This window comes from Schistocerca serialis, chromosome 1 (assembly GCF_023864345.2).
Source record: "Schistocerca serialis cubense isolate TAMUIC-IGC-003099 chromosome 1, iqSchSeri2.2, whole genome shotgun sequence".
NCBI classification, from domain to species: Eukaryota; Metazoa; Arthropoda; class Insecta; order Orthoptera; family Acrididae; genus Schistocerca; species Schistocerca serialis.
Window position 1 is genome coordinate 453,503,742 of NC_064638.1, and position 17,584 is coordinate 453,521,325.

General features: G+C 41.4%; 1 protein-coding gene across 1 annotated transcript in view; it reads left to right on the plus strand.

Annotated features, from left to right (window-relative positions):
• The window catches only part of LOC126473173 (nodal modulator 3), a 159,476-nt gene that overhangs the window by 74,761 nt on the left and 67,131 nt on the right, over positions 1-17,584 (plus strand). Inside the window, exon 7 of the mRNA XM_050100059.1 lies at positions 492-783. Coding sequence (XP_049956016.1) covers positions 492-783 — 292 coding nt within the window. The remainder of the gene's footprint in view (positions 1-491; positions 784-17,584) is intronic.

Consider the following 17,584-nt stretch of genomic DNA (forward strand, 5'->3'; position numbering starts at 1 on the left):
AAAGTGAAGGTGGTACAGTTGTCTTGAAAATAAATCATGGAAGTAGTGAGTTTTGCCACATTTCATTAAATGTGGTCGATAGAAAATGGGAAAACACTGACAGTAGTAAAGTTATTTTGTTGTAAAAGCAACAGCTCATCAAATAGTAGAGGCAATAACTCATTGACAAGCAAGACTGATGTTTTGGTATATTATTCCAAAGTCTGACAACAGGAAAAGTTCGAGAACTTATGTTCGCAAGAGACCCAGCCAGGGGCTGGAAACGTTAGAAGAAAATGATGATGACTCTGAAAGTCTAAGAGTTAAGGCAGATTTGCAAAGGTATATAGCCAAAGAGATGCAATTTGTATCTGCATTTTTTCGTTGTGATATAAACTAGTTACACTTTTAATTGTTTGTCAAGTATGATGGTCTGGATTGGGCTTGTCTCACTAGCCCTTAATAATCAAGCATCTATAAGAGTTTTACCCATTATTTATTTTATTTTACAGGTGATATGCAATTCCGGGATACACCTGTCAAGATAACGCCTAATACACCACAGCTGGCAGATTTATATCCTTCTGCTTTCAAGGTTTGTGGTAGTATAACACCTCACCACTTAACAACTGGTGTTGCGGAAAGAGGCCCAAGAAATATCCTCATCTCCAAGAAAGGAAGTGAAAGTGAAAAAATTACCTTGAAGTTAAACCATGGAAGTGGCGAGTTTTGCCACTTTCTTGCCCCTGGAAAATACGAGGCTAGTGTGGAAGTGACAGAAGAGGAGAAAAATCGTGGATTACAGTAAGTGTTAATAGAATATAACACACCAAAAAAATGATCATAATGAAGATACAAGCACTGTCCATTAGAAAGGACATAGACCCACATTTATTCACATATCCTATAGATCATACCTGTAATTATAATCCCTTGCTGTGAGTGGAACCTGTCAGTATTTTTATCATTCCATCTATGAATAGAATAAAACATAAATGTAGAATACATTTTTGTCAGGTGATTTTGCCAGTATGATAGGCAACAGCATATGAAATTCAGGCTACAGAAGCTTTGTATTGATTTTTTGTTGGTAATAGTTTGATTCCTAAGCAGGCTGACTAATATCTTATACATCACCACGTTTTTACACTTACAGATTCATCCACACCCTTCCTTTGTTCATTCCAAACTAAACATCCTTCATGGGGAGATGAAATAGACTGTTTAGCAATAGAGAATAACTAAGCTTTTTCAGTTTATTAAATGTGGTTGATAAAAAAAAATTACTCGCGCGCGCGCGCGCGCGCACGCGCGCGCGCACGCGCGCACACACACACACACACACACACACACACACACACACACACACACACACACACACACACACACACACACACACAGAATGGGAAAAGGAAGTGGATGAAGATGAGATGGAGGATGTGATACTCTGAGAAGAATTTGACAGGGCACTGAGAGACGTAAGTTCAAACAAGACACATGGGATAGATGACATTGCTTCAAAATTTTTAAGACTCTTGGGAGATCCAACAATGACAATACTGTTCCACCTGCTGTGCAGGATACATGATACAGCCGAAATTCCCGTAACCTTCAAGAAGAATGTAATATCCCAGTATTAAAGAAGACAGGTGTGAGTATTACTGAAGCATTATTGCTGTAAGTCATGACCGCAAAATACTTAATTGAATTATTTACAGAAAAATGGAAAGGAAGTAGGAACACACTAGGCAATACTAACCTTATGACTTATCATAGATTATAGATTGAAGAAAGGTAAACCTACATGAAAACCTACATTTATAATTTGTGAATTTGAAACAATACACTATTTGAAATCTTGAAATTGTTGGTGATTTAATGCAGGTGTTGAAAGGTTATTTAAACTTATGCAGAAACCAGGCTGCTGTTAGAAGATCAGAGGACGTAAAAGGGAGGCAGTAGCTCAGAAGGGAGAGAGTCAGATTTGTAGCCTAAAATCCATATTGTTCAATTTGTTCACGGAGAAAGCAGTAATGGAAACCAGGTAGAAATTTGGAAAAGACATTAAAAAGAAATAAAAAGAAAACTTAGTTTGCCGATGGTATGTAATCGTATTTGAGAGAGCACACGACTTGGTAGATGAGGTGAATAGAATGGACAGAACTGAAAAAAAGAGGTTATAAAGATGATAAATAAAAATAATACCAGCATAATGGAATGCAATCATCTTAAGTAAGGTGATGCAAAGATAATTAAATTAAGGAATGACACTAAAAGTATAAGGGATGTTCAAAAAGAAACAAGCTGGAGTCTGGAAAGTGCAAACCAGTGACAGGAAGGTAATATCATGGCAAGTACAATGATGTGTGGTTCTGACCAGAGCATGGAAGTTCACAGCCAGTCGCTAGGTGGCACACGTGCACGTCACGTGACTATACAGAGTTAGCAGCAGCATGCATCAGTCGTCCAGCACTGCCAGTTGAATTGCAAACAGTGATGCGGAGGCATCCACAGAAGAGCAAAGAGGTGTTGTGTGTTTTGCGACAGTGGAAGGTGTAGGAGGAACGGACATTCATCGTCAAATGTCACAAGTGTACGGCAAACAATGCATGTCCCTTGCAAAGATCAAGGCATGGCACAAGTGCTTCAGGGAAGGATGGGTCCTGTTATCTAATGATGCATGGTCTAGAGCACCACACTGGTTTACCAATGAAATCGTCCAGCTGGTGGATGCACTCATTACCCAGGACCGCCGAATGATAGTGAAAGCAATAGCTGCCATGGTCAGATTCAGCATCAGAAGTGTTCACACCACCATGAAGGAACGATTACACATGCGCAAACTGTGTGCCCAATGGGGGCAGTCTAAAACCACACCAGGAAGCATGTCAAATGGCCCACTGTCTTGCTCATCTGCTGCACTATGCTCTGGAAGGGAATGCATTCCTGGCATGAGTGGTGGCTGGAGATTGTTGTGACTTGGCGAGACAGCCAAGCCACTACGAGGTAGCCGAAAGGCACGCGTTTAAGCTCACGCAGGATGGCGTGAGGTCTGGAAAATGACAAGGTCTTTATAGTATCAAAAATAGTATGTAGCTTCTGGAATACTTAACTTTAATCCATAATTGGTGAACATCGGTCTGACTGTACATGCATCACAAGATAAATAGCAGTTGATAATGGCGCCTTGCAAGGTCGTAGCAAATGACGTAGCTGAAGCCTATGCTAACTATCGTCTCGGCAAATGAGAGCGTAATTTGTCAGTGAACCATCGCTAGCAAAGTCGGCTGTACAACTGGGGCGAGTGCTAGGAAGTCTCTCTAGACCTGCCATGTGGCGGCGCTCGGTCTGCAATCGCTGACAGTGGCGACACGCGGGTCCGACGTATACTACCGGACCGCGGCCGATTTAAAGGCTACCACCTAGCAAGTGTGGTGTCTGGTGGTGACACCACAGAGATGACTCATGGTGTCATCACTTTGAACCAGAATCAAAACGACGAAGTCTCCAGTGGAAGCATCCAGGGTCATTACTACCACGAGAAAAAGCCAAGGCTATCCACACGAGTGCAGGAAATGTTATGCTGACATTCTTCTTTGACCAAAATGGCCCCCTTCTGATTCACTTCCTGCAGCATGAGACAACAGTGAATGCCCAGCGTTACTCACAAACCTTGACCACCCTTCGCCAAGCGATCAAATCAAAATGTCCAGGCAATCTCACCTGTGGGATCATGTTACTCCATGACAATGACAATGCAAAGCGTCATACAGTCAACACGGTCACAGTACTCCTGCAGAAATTAAAATGGGAGGTTCTCGGCCACCCTCCATACAGTCAGGACCTCTCTCCCTGTGAATACACCATTTTTGGTCCCCTTAAAAAGGCTCTGAGGGGCAAACAAGTCACCTCGGACAATGAAATCCAGCTGTACATGTGGAACTGGTTAATGTCGAAGCCCTGGGAATTTTATGAGGCGGCCATTTACTGCCCACTGTGGTGGGACAAGTGTCTCAACAGCCAGAGTCAATACTTCTAACATACAGATAGATACTGGTTTCTGTAATTACGCCTCTGGCTCATTTCTTTTTAAACGCCCCTTATAATATATGAATTTTGCTGTTTGGGAAGCAAATTAACTGACAGCAGCAGAGGTAAAGGAGATATAAAATGCAGACTTGATATTGGAGGAGAACCTTTTTTGAAGAAAAGAAATTTGTTAATGTCAAACATAAATTTAAGCGTTAGAAAGTCTTGTCTGAAACTATTTGTCTTGAGTGGACCAATATATTGAAGTGAGACACAGACAACAAACATTACAGGCAAGAAAATAGAAGCTTATAAAATGTGGTGCTACAGAAGATTGATGAAGATTATATGGGCTGAATGTGTAAGTAATGAAGATGTACTGAGTCATACCAGGGAGAAAAGGAATTTATGACGCTTCAATGTAGAAGAAGGAATAGATTGATAGGACACGTCCTGAAGTGTTACAGAAATAATTTGCTTGGGAATGGGGAAAATTATATAGATGAATTTTGCTATTTGAGAGGCAAATTAACTGATAGCAGCAGAGGTAAATAAATTGCAGACTTGCTACTGCTCAACAGTTTCTGCACCCTTTCTTATCACCTCCTCCTAATTAATGTCCACTCACCCTCATTGTGCACTGCTGTGTGCCAACACACTCACTGGTCTTCTCTCCTTCTCTGCTCCTCTCCTTTTCTGCCCCTGCCCCCCTTCCCAACCCAGAGCATCCTGACAGCACAGAGCATTCTTGTCCTACCACCTAGGCCGTGCATGCTCCATGAGGCAACACTGACTCCCCACAACTGTAACCTACTATCCCTCCCATTACCATGCCCCACTTTGGATTGCTGCTTCTGCTCGATGTGATACAGTTTCCTTCTGGCTGGAGGTGCTGGAGACAGTGATCGTGTGCATGTGAAGTGTGCTCGTTTGTGTGAATGAGTGAGTGTGTTTCTTTCCCTTTCTGATGAAAGGTTTGACTGTAAGCTCAGTGTGTAAGTCTTTATGTTGTGCCTGTCTGCAACTCAGTTGTGTCATCTTCACGATGAGTAGCAATCTATCCTTTACATAACATTTTTGATATTCCAACGGGGACTTTCCATTGTTTCATTTCTCCTTTGTTATACACAAGATGTACATCTGACGCAATCAGCAGCTTTCAGCCTCTATGCCCATTTTTAGGATATAAATATGTACATATAACCCAGGAAAATGTACTTTAAGTCCAATTACATGTATACCTGTAAACAATTATATCATCTGATCTGAAACTTGTTTAGCAGTAAATAGTGTCTTTCTGCACTCAATCACTTTTGCACACTTTTCATATGTGTTGCATGTGTGCCTCTAGGTCAGAAATCCTTCGGTACCTAATAGAAGTAGTCAATACAGGAAATTTGGAATTAAAATACACTAGAGCTAAAATTATATATGGTCAGCCCATCAAAAGAATATTATATAAATTAAAAATGAAGTGATAGAACCACTTGAAAAACTTTTGTATTTAGGACAGCTAATCACTGGAAAGACGGGGAAAAAAATAAACAGAAAATGATAAAAGGTGTGGAGATAGCAATATTTTGTTGTAACTAGAGTTTTCAAAACTAAACTGCCAATGTTTACACATTGGAAGGTTTATAATCAAACTTACATCAATGACACATGGATTTTCAGTATGAAAACCATTCAAAACCTGATTGTTGCTCAACAAGCAGCTGGGTGAATTGCTAAGACGATATGAAAGGACCAAGAAGACAACATAATGGAAGGTGAGCAGATAACACTAGAAAGCATGAAGAAGCATCAAGAATGTGTATAGCTGCAGCATGTGATGCAAAACAACTCTGGGGTCCTACAATTAGTTGAAGTTTTAAATTGATGATGCTTACAGGAAGTAATAAAGTAGAAACCTCTTGCTAACAAGTTACTGATGTCCGAGAATCAGTTGCCAGCATCTATTTTGAACTGTTTTACTACACAGGTTGGATAAGCCATTGGACATTATTGATGATTCTGGTCACTGAAAATTATGGTGCCGCAGGAGAGCATGTAATTGCCAAAGTCATAACATTATTTAAACACTTTAAAGAACCATTGTGAATATACACCCAAAAAATTGGCAGCAAGAAATAATGCCTTGAGAAAATTGGTGTACGGCAAACATGATGCAAACTTTCCTGTTCTTGAAACAACAGCTAATGGCCTTTAATTCTCTCCAGCCGAATATGCCTACAAATCTGGAACAGATCTGCAATACAAAGAAAGTAAATGTCATGCTAAATAAAACATGTCGCACAGTAAGTGGTTGCATAAATGTCACACTGCTGAACAAAGTTAAACAATGGAATGTCCAGGATGGAATAATGACAATATTATAAAAAGGGTAGATTACTACTCACCATATAGTAGACATGCTGAGTTGCAAACAGGCACAACAAAAAGGACTGTCAATCAAGTAAACTTTCAGTCAAAAATGCCTTTATCAGAATTAGAGAACACACACACACACACACACACACACACACACACACATGCAAACGCAACTCTCACACCCATGACCACAGTCTCTGGCCATCAAGACCAGACTCTGAGCAGCAGCACTTGATGGGAGAAGCTCTCTGGATGTTGGGGGTAAGGAGGAGGCTGGGACAGGGAGGGGGAGGGGGGAGGGACAATGACAATAAAGTGCTGCTTGTGGGAGCATACAGGGACAAGATAGTAGGACAGTTAGGTGCTGTCGGGAGGTTAGATGGAGGGGGGGGGCAGTGGTGGTGGAGGGGGGGGGGGGGGTAGGGGCGGTGGTGAAAGAGAGAAGTAAAGAGAATGTGGGTGCTTAATGGAATAGTGGGCTGTGTAGTGTAGTGTAAACAGAGAAGGAAATAAGTGGGTGCATGACAAAGACTAATGCAGGTTGAGACCAGGAGGGTTAGGGAACATAGGGTACACTGTAAGGAGAGGTCTCACCCATGCAATTCAGAAAAGCAGGTATTGGTAGGAAGGATCCAAATGGCACAGTCTGTGAAGCAGCCATTAAAATGGAGAATGTTGTGCCGGGCAGTGTGCTTAGCAGCTGTGTGATCTAGTTTGTTGGTGGCCATTCATGCAAACAAACTGCTTGTTGGTTGTCATGCCCACATACAACACAACACAGTAGTTGCGAGATATGAGTCATGAGGCAAGGGGTTGGGAGTGGGAGTTGTGTAGGGATGGATGAGGACACTGTGAATGTTTGGTGGGTGGTGGAATACCACAGTGGGAGAAGTGGGAAGCATAGTGGGTAGGTCATTCCTCTTTTCAGAGCATGGTGAGAAGTAGCAGAAACCCTGGTGGAGAATATGATTTAGTTGCTCCAGTCCTCGGTGGAACTGATTCATGAGGGGAATGCTCATCTGTGGCCAGCGCTAGGACATTGGGAGATAGGGAGCCAGGGAGATCTGTTTCCGTACAAGGTTGGGAGTGTAATTATGGTCCACGAAGGCCTCAGTGAGACCCTTGGTGTATTTCGAGAGAGACTGCTCGTCACTACATATGCAATTGCCGTGGTTGGCTAGGTTGTATAGAAGGGACTTCTTGGTATGGAATGGATGGCAGCTGTGAAAGTGAAGGTATTGCAGGTGGTTAGTAGATTTGATACAGATGAAGGTACTGACATAGCCTCTTTGAGGTGAAGGTTAACATTGAGGAAGGTGGCTTGTTGAGTTGAGGAGGACAAGGTTAATTGAATGGGAAGAGGTGTTGAGGTTTTGGAGAAATGTGTATAAGCTGTCCTCACCCTAGATCCAGATGATGATGATTTATCAATGAATCTCCTGTATGAAAGATACCTATCATTTCCTCCACCGACTCTCCACAGTTTCGGTTCCTTTACCACATGGTGTCATGCTCGTCATTATTGATGCCACCACCCTTTACACTAAGATCCCTGATGCCCATGGCCTTGCCTCTATTGAACATGACCTTTCCCTACACCAAACAGATTCCAAACCTGCAACTTCCTTCCTAGTTTCCATAACCAACTATATTCTCACCCACAATTACTTTTCCTTTGAAGGGGTCACCTATAAACAAATCCTAGGTACAGGAATAGGCACCTGCATGGTACCATCCTATGCCAACCTATTCATAGGCCAACTGAAGACATCCTTTCTAACTACTGAGACTCCTAAACCCCTTACCTGGCTCAGATTCACTAATGTCATCTTCCTGATCTGGATCAAGGATGAGGCCACACTATCCACATTCCTCCAGAACCTCAACACCTGGTCCTCCTCGACCCAAGCCACCTTCCTCGATATTGAACTCGACCTCAAAGATAGGTAAATCAGTACCACCAAGCATATCAGATCTACCAACCACCAACAAAACCTTCACTTTGACAGTTGCCATCGATTCCATACCAAGAAATCCTTTCTGCACAGCCTAGCCAATCATGGCCGTTGCATCTGTAGTGATGAGCAATCTCTCTTGAAATACACCAAGGGTCTCACTGAGGCATTTGTGGACCATAATTACCATCCCAACCTTCTACAGAAACAGATGTCCCTGGCCCCTCACTTCTTGAAGTCCCACCGCCTGGTCACAGACGAGCATTCCCCTTGTGATCCAGTTTCACCGAGTACTGAGGCAACTAAATCATATTCTATTGCTTCTCACCATGCTCTGATAAGAGGGATGGCCTATCCACTATCCTTCCCATTCCTCCCACATTGGTATTCCACCGCCTGCCGAACCTATACAGTGTCCTCACCCATCCCTACACAACTCCTGCTCCCTATCCCGTGTCTAATGGCTCATATCCCTGTAGTAGACCTAGATGCACGACCTGTTCCATACATCCTCCCACCACCAGCTACTCTATTCTGGTCACAAACATCACCTATCATATCAGAGGTAGGACAACCAACAAGCTGTCTGTCCACACGAATGGCCACCGACGAACTGTGGCCAAGAAACAGCTGGACCACTCCGTTGCTGAGCAAGCCACCTAACATGACGTCTCCGACACCACACAATCCTCTGTTCCACCAATGTACCCACAGTCTTTTTACTCCTCTCATTTTGTGCTGTCCATCCCCCCCAAACCCCCATGCCCCTCTCTCTTCCTGTCCTCTGTACAACGTTCCGACTTCATGTAGCCTCTCTCTCTCTCTCGCCCTCCCTACCTCCCCTTATCCATGATGTATTCTCCCACAAGTAGCCCTTTACCTTTTGTCACTGCTATCCTGCTATCCCTGCTATCCATCCCCTTCCCTTCCTCAGCCTCCTCCTCACCCCATCAAAAAATTTCTTTGTTGTGCCTATCTGTGACTCATCATCTCCACTACATGGTGATTAGTAATCTATCCTTTCCATAATATTGCATTATTCTTTTCTTGATTTTCAGTTGTTTGATTTTGCCTAAAGGCTTTTCTTCCATCCCGTAAACCAGTGCTGTTTTCCTGTGTTACTACTTTTTCCCTTTGTTACTAATTTTCTAAAGCACTGCTATACTTGGTGTCTACCTTGCTTTCTCTTCTTTCCTGTGTGTCACTTGTTGCCATTCAAACTGCATCACATGTTCAACTTATGAGCCACAATGTATCGACCATCTGCGCACAGCAGATGGCTACAAGATCGCACTGATTGGTGGTGCTGCATCTCATGTCCCGCATTACTCCCGCCGGTATCGTTAATCCTAGACCTTCAAATTGATCACTCTGCCTGCATCACTCTTGCATATTTTAGCATGTTATTTTCCGTACCTTCCTGGACCACACAAACTTGTACCTCATCGTACCATTTCCTCCCCAACCCCCACTCTTTCTTCTCTCTTATTCCATATCACATATACTAACCTCACCCAATCTAGTCACACCTGCTGCCCCTTTCTTTACTCTTATCCACCCACAGACTTGCAACCCACATTACACTCTTTTTATTTATTTTTTCTTTGATCTCAGTATGTTTTCATGTCGATTTCAGTTGGTTTTCACTCTAGACCTACTTCATCAGATTTCATCTTGTTTCCCCATATTTCATATGTGATTTTTTCCCACATACTTTGGTGTATTTTTGTGAACTTTTTGCGTGTTATATGTGTATTTTTAGATGTTTTTTATCCTCCACAAAGAATCCTTGCTCCTTCCATCAGCGTCAATACAGGAAAGTTTCCTTATCCCTAGCCATAACCAAGTGTCACATACTGTTCATGCGTTGTTACTTAGCTCATGGAATCCCCCCCAAATGACCTTACCATCAAATTACCCCTCTCCAGCTGCAACCTTTCCTTCCACAATGACCTCCATCTGTTCAGATTCTTCCAGTCCTTAATCCTCACCAACAAAGTCCTGCAAAATCACGTCAATCAGCCTCATGCAATACCTCCTCTCCATCTGTAAAATTTTCTTGCTATGTGATCTGAAATTCCTGTATCCCATATCACACCCTGAGTCTTGCTCTCCAGGAGTGTACACAGTGCCACCTCAATAAACTCTCCAACCTGTTCACTTCTTACTCCTGCCTTGGACTACCACTATCCACCACCTATACAGCAACCTCCAAATCTCCCCCAACAACCTCCAAATCTCCCCCACATACCCTCATAGGTGACAGGCCCAGCCATGCAGACCTACAAAGTTTACCCCACCCTCAAAAACCCCTCCCACCACCATACAGAATCCAGAACCTAACCAGACCTGAAACATGCCTTAGCCCCACAGAAATATCAGCGTCATGCAGGACTTGTTAAAGACCTTCCCTCCTTCTCCCAGCCCCTACAGTGGAAACACTTTTTCGTAACCTGCTCTAGAAGTCGGGCTCAACCAAAGACCAATGTTGATCCCTGCCACACTTTGTTCACTCCTCCTCCCAACTGTGATCCAGCCCAACTGCCCCCAAATCACCCCCTGTTAACTCCCCAGAATTCTTTAACCTCAAACCTTGGTGTACTGATGAATGCAAAACTCCAATTTGGATGCAACGAATTGATATTGTGGTGAACAGCATATACCAACTGCGAGAATCAGATGTTCCATGACACAAACACATCTCTGTGTCTTACTGAACCAAAGATTTGTTTTATGGACTCTTTGTGAAGGAAATGGAGAGATTGGATGTGTGAGAGGAGACTGGAGAGAGAGAGAGAGAGAGAGAGAGAGAGAGAGAGAGAGAGAGAGTGCGAGTGCGTGTATTGTCGTGAGACGCCATTATGGTATGTAGTAAATGTTCAAATAGTTTTTTGCACAAAATACAATCCAATAACTTACATTGAGTACTCAACCAAACCAAGAAATTCAATCCACAAACAGAAAAATAAATACTCCTAGGAACAAGGACTATATACAGCACAACTGCTAAAGAACTAATTGCCACAAGGATTTATATGAATCAGTGGAAACAAGTAGGGAAGTGTACAAAACAGCAATAGAACTTAAATGGAAGGATGCTGCAGTCTCAGATAAAGAATCAGTGAAAATTTTTACTGACACAACTCCAGCACAAATAACAACAGAATCATTAAAAGTGAATTCTGTATGTGTGGAGAGGACAGTTACTCAAGAAATAAACATACCCAAGAGATCAGTACAAAAGTTAGAAGAAGCAGCAAATGATGTGGCAGAAAAGAAGACACCGTTTAAGAAGAGAGACCTACTTGCAAAAAGAAGAATAGCAACTCGAGCCCAAGGAGTAAGAATACCTACAGGTGGAATACAGCAGTCAACCCGAAGAAAAAAACCACAACCAAGTGACCAGGATTTTTGGTGGGATCAGCAGTGGTTTCACAGAAGGAAGCAGTTAACAAAGTGAGTCATCAAGTGGATGAACAGGTACATGACTATCGTAACACAGATGATCACAGTGCAACGAGGTTAAAGACATTAACTGAACCTACAACTTCAAATATAGAGTCAAATTGCTCTCAGAGGAATCCAGACAATCTACTTACTTTTCTACAAGTTAACATTTGTTGTATTAGAAATAAGATTTGAGAATTAGAACATTTATGTAACACTGGGCGTGTAGATGTTACATGTGTATCAGAGCACTGGCTAACCCAAGAACAAGTAAATATATTTTTTCCCCAAGGGTATGTTGTAGGAGACATGATATGTAGAAAACAGAGAAAGGATGGTGAGGCTGGAATTTTTGTCAAAGAAGGAATAAAGTTTTCCAGAATTGATGTATCTCTGTACTCCCCAGAACTAGATGGGGAGTTTAGCTGTGTAAAACTAATGAATGAAAATACAGTGCTAGTTAGCCTATATAGATCACCAGATGGTGATGTAAATTTGTTTATTGAAAAATGTGAATTAATAGTTAAAACATATTGAAGATTAAGACAAGAATTCCTATCTGTGGTGATTTCAACATAGAAATGGCAAACACACAGAGGCTAGTTACTAAATCATTCTTGAATATGCTAAGATCATTGGACCCCTATTGTACAAATAACCATGCCACACGTCAGAATGCCTGCATAGACAATATTGTTGTGAATTTCCATAGGGAAGATTTTACAGTCAGTCTTGCAGGAAGTGGACTTGCAGATCATGAGCCACTACTCCTTACACTCTATAAAAGGCAACCAGTTAAAATTGAAGACTCTAAAGTAGTAATGGTACGAGGGCAAAAGGAAGAGTACATAAGTATGTTTGTTGATAGATTAGGAAGTGCAGATTGGGACTTTATATATAATTGTCAATGTGGGAAAAGGGAAGCTGAAATTATCTTGATAACTTCTTTAGAAAGTATACAGATTTGTGGTATACTAGTAAAAAAATTAGATAGCCAAGTGAAATAAAAAAAAAGTCTGAACTGGTTTACTGAGGAGCTAGCAGAAATTAAAGGAAACATGCGTATGCTGTACCAGATGCATAAGCAAGCTGCTAACCAAGGGGCAGAACAGAGTGTGAACATTCATAGGTCGTATCTGAAACTCAAAAAATTCTACAAAGCTGAACTACTTCTGCCAAAAAAGCAAGCAGTGGAAAACTATATAGAAAGGGCTCCCAATAAATGTAAGGCAGCCTGACAAATAATAAAACAAGACAGTACACCAAAATGCACAGAAAAAGCTCTGCTTGAACCTGAGGAATTAAATCAGTACTTTTTAAACTCGTTTAAAGAATTAAGTAACAGCATTAAAGCAACAAATTCATCTGCAATGGACCTTGTTGTAACACCACTGCCTGTTAACCTGGTATTTCAGTGGAGGACTGTCACACCTGCTGATGTTATAAAAGCTGTATCCAAATTTTCAGGTTCTAATAGTATAGACTGTTATTGGTTATCAAATAACATAATTAAAAAAACAATACACTCAATCACCAAACCATTAGCTTTTATTTTTAATAAATGTGTGGGATTTGGAGTTTTTCCGGATGCACTTAAGGTATCAAAAGTTGTCCCAGTTTTTAAAAAAGGGGACAAACATCTTCTCCAAAGCTACAGACAAGTCTCCATTGTTCCAATATTCTCAGATATTTGAGGCACTGATACACACACAAATAAGCAGCTTCTGTGAAAAACACAATATCCTATGTAGCAATCAGTTTGGTTTTTGCAAGAGGAAAAACACAACTAGGGCCATCTTGGAAATCATTGACCAAACATTAACAGCCTTTGAAAATAATGACATGGTTTTACTTATATTATGTGACCTAAGCAAATCTTTCGATTGCATTGCTGTTGACGTACTACTTGGGAAATTAGAGTTTTATGGGGTGAGACGGAGCACTTTAGCTGTGATAAATTCATATTTGATTAACCGAAAACCATTTGTTTCTGTCAGAGATGTAAATTCTTCCCTACTGGAAATCAGCACAGGGGTCTATCCTTGGACCCTTCTTCTTCATTATAGCTATTAATGATTTGCCTAAAAACATAGTCCACCCTGTTGTATGTTATGCTGACAATGTAAAACTACTTACCACACATCAGAACATTTCAGATCTGAATAACCTAACAAAAGAAACACCTTATAAAACCCAACTACTTTTAATGGGAATATCAAATAAGGTAGGTAATAAGTCAGTAAACTCTTAGGTATTCACATTGACTCAAAACTCTATTGGGAGGAACATGTCAATCACGTATGTGAAAAAATATCTCGGGAGGCATATCATCTGTTGAACCTAAGGGAGGTAGTGAGCTTGGAGTACCGTAGGGTGACATACTTTGGGCTATTCCAGTCACATATTTCATATGGTCTGATTATATGGGGGCACTCCCCTCACATCAAGAACATCTTGAAATTACAAAAAAAAAGTCTTATGTATAATATGTAAAAGAGGTCATAGGGAGCACTGTAGTCCTCTTTTCCAGACTCAGAATACTCACAATTATAAATTTATACATCTATGTGTCTGTACTCTATATTAAAAATAATATTTCAGAATTTATTGCCAGAGGGGAAATACATGAACTCAACACCAGGGCTAAGGGTAATGTAGACATACCGTCCCACAGATCAGCAAGAACAGGAAATTACCACAAAGTAAACCCACTCAAAATGTTCAATAAACTACCAATTCTTGTTCAGTCTATGGATATATATATATATATATTTTTTAAGTGGTACTGCTGCCTGTCAGATCATCCATTCTATGACATTAAAGAATTCTTTGAGATGCCCGAGGAGGATATTAGCATTTAAAAATTGTCTATAGTTAAACATATTATTGTGTGCTGTGGTTAATCGTGTGTAATTACATAGTGTGTACAATACACAATACAATACTATATTATATTATAGCATAGCTCATTGCATTAACGTTTAGAAACTAATCTGGTGTAATTTGGTACACTGCCATGCTTCAAATGTATTCTATAATGTACTGACTCTAGTTTATTTTATTATTATGTATGTACTACTACATCTTGTATGACGAAGCCAATATCATTGTAAAATAATCTATGGTGAATAAAATTCTTGATTCTTGAGTCCATCTCTCTCCTCACCGCTACCACTCCCTACACTCCTGCCTTCTGCATGCTTCCTAAAGTCATAAACCCAACCACCCAGGGTGACCCATTGTGGCCAGTTACTGTACCCTCATTGAGAGAATCACTGCTCTCGCAGACCAACACCTTCAGCCTATTACCCAGAACGTACCCTCCTATGTAGAAGATATCAACCATTTCTTCCACAGACTCTCCGCAGTTCCAATTCCGTTATCACATGGTGTCTACTCGCCACAATTGATGCCACCATCCTTTGCGCTAATATCCATAATGCCCATGGCTTTATTGTTATTAAACACTGCCTTTCCCAATGCCCAATGGGTTCCAAATCTACAACTTCCTTCCTAGTCACCATCACCAACTGCATCCTCACCCACAATTACTTCTCCTTTGAAGATATCACGTACAAACAAATCGAGGGTATGGTTATGGGCACCCACACGGCACATCTTATACAAACCTATTCATGGGCTTCTAGAAGAATCTTTTCTAACCACCCAGAATCCAGAACCCTTCACCAGGTTCAGATTCATTAATGAAATCTTCATGTTGAGTGCTATTGACTAAGAATATCAAATTGACATCATATTTCTAGATTTCTAGAAGGCTTTTGACATTGTACCACACAAGCGGCTTATAGTGAAGTTGCTTGCTTTAATATTGTTTCGGTTATGTGAGTGGATTCGCGTTTTTCTGTCAGAGAAGTCACAGTTCGTAGTAATTAACGGAAAGTCGTCAAGTAAAACAAATGTGGTTTCTGGCATTCCCCAAGGTAGTGTTATAGGCTCTTTGCTGTTCCTTATTTATATAAACAATTTAGGAAACAATCTGAACAGTCGTCTTAGGTTGTTTGCAGATGGTGATAGTAAAGCCATCAAAAGATCAAAACAAATTGCAAAATGATTTACAAAAGATACCTGTATGGCAGTTGGCCCTAAATAACGAAAAGTGTGAGGTCATTCACATAAGTGCTAAAAGGTATCTGTTAAACTTTGATTACACAATAAATCAGTCAAATCCAAATGCCATAAATTCAACTAAATACCTAGGAATTACAGTTACAAACAACTTAAATTGGGGGGAACAAATAGAGAATGTTGTGGGGGAAGATTAACCCAAAACTGCGTTTTATTGGAAACACACTAAGAAAATGTAACAGATCTACTAAAGAGACTGCCTACACTATGCTTTTTTGTCCTCTTTTAGAATGCTGCTGTGCAGTGTAAGGTCCTTACCAAATAGGATTGACGGGGTACATCAAGAAAGTTCAAAAAGGGCAGCACGTTCTGTATTATCGCAAAATATGGGAGAGAGTGTCACTGAAATGATACAGGATTTGGTTGGACATCATTGAGACAAAGGCATTTTTCATTGTGGCAGAATCTTCTCAGGAAATTTCAATCACCAATTTTCTCCTACGAATGCAAAAATATTTTATTGATGCCGACCTACATAGGGAGAAGCGATCATATTAATAAAATAACGGAAATCAGAGCTTGCACAGAAAGATATAGGTGTTCATTCTTTCCGTGCGCTATACAAGATTGAATTAATAGAGATTTATTGTGAATGTGGTTCGGTGAACCCTCTGCCAGGCACTTAAGTGTGATTTGCAGAATATCCATGTAGATGTAGACATAGATCTGGGTTGAGGGTGAGGACACACTATCCACATTCCTCCAGAATCTCAACACCTTCTCGCCCATTCATTTCATATGGTCCTACTCAACACAACAAGCCACTTTTGTCGATGTTGACCTCCCCCTCAAAGATGGCTACGTCAATACCTCCATCCATATCAAATCTACCGACCACCAGCAATACCTCAGTTTCGACAGGTGCCACCTATTCTGTACCAAGAAGTCCTTTCCACACAGCCTAGCCACCCATGTCTGTCGCATATGTAATCACAAACAGTCTCCCTCAAAATACACCAAGGGTCTCACTTAGGCCTTCACAGACGGTATTTACCCTCCCAACCTTGTATAGAAACTGATCTCCTGTGCCTTTCTCTCCATTCACCCACCACCTCGCAATGTTCCACCGTCCAGCTACAGAGGGGTGTTCCCATCAAGACTCATGACCACCCAGGACTGGAGCAACTGAATCATATTCTCCACCAGGGTTTTTGTTACCTCGCACTGTTCCCTGATGTGAGGGATGTCCTACCCACTATCCTTCTCACCCCTCCCACACTGGTATTCCATGACCCATGGAATCTACATAGTATTCTTGTCCGTCCCTACACAACCCCTCCTCCCAATCCCTTGCCTCATGGCTCATATCCCTGTAATTGGCCTAGATACAAGACTTGTCCTATGCACCCTCCCACCACTACCACCCACTCCAGTCCAGTCACAAGCATCAGCTATTCCACCAGAGGTAGGGTTGCCGGTGAAACCAGTGTGTTGCATTCTACGTGGTCATGACAATCAACAAGCTGTTTGTCTGCATGAGTAGCCACTGATGAACTGTGGCCCATAAACAATTGGATCACCCAGTTGCTGAACATGCTGCCCAACAGTGTTTTCCATTTCAGTGACTGTTTGACAGCCTGTGCCATCTGAATCCTACCCATCAACACCAGCTTTTCTGCATTGTACAGGTAGGAACTCTCCCTGTAGTATACCCCACA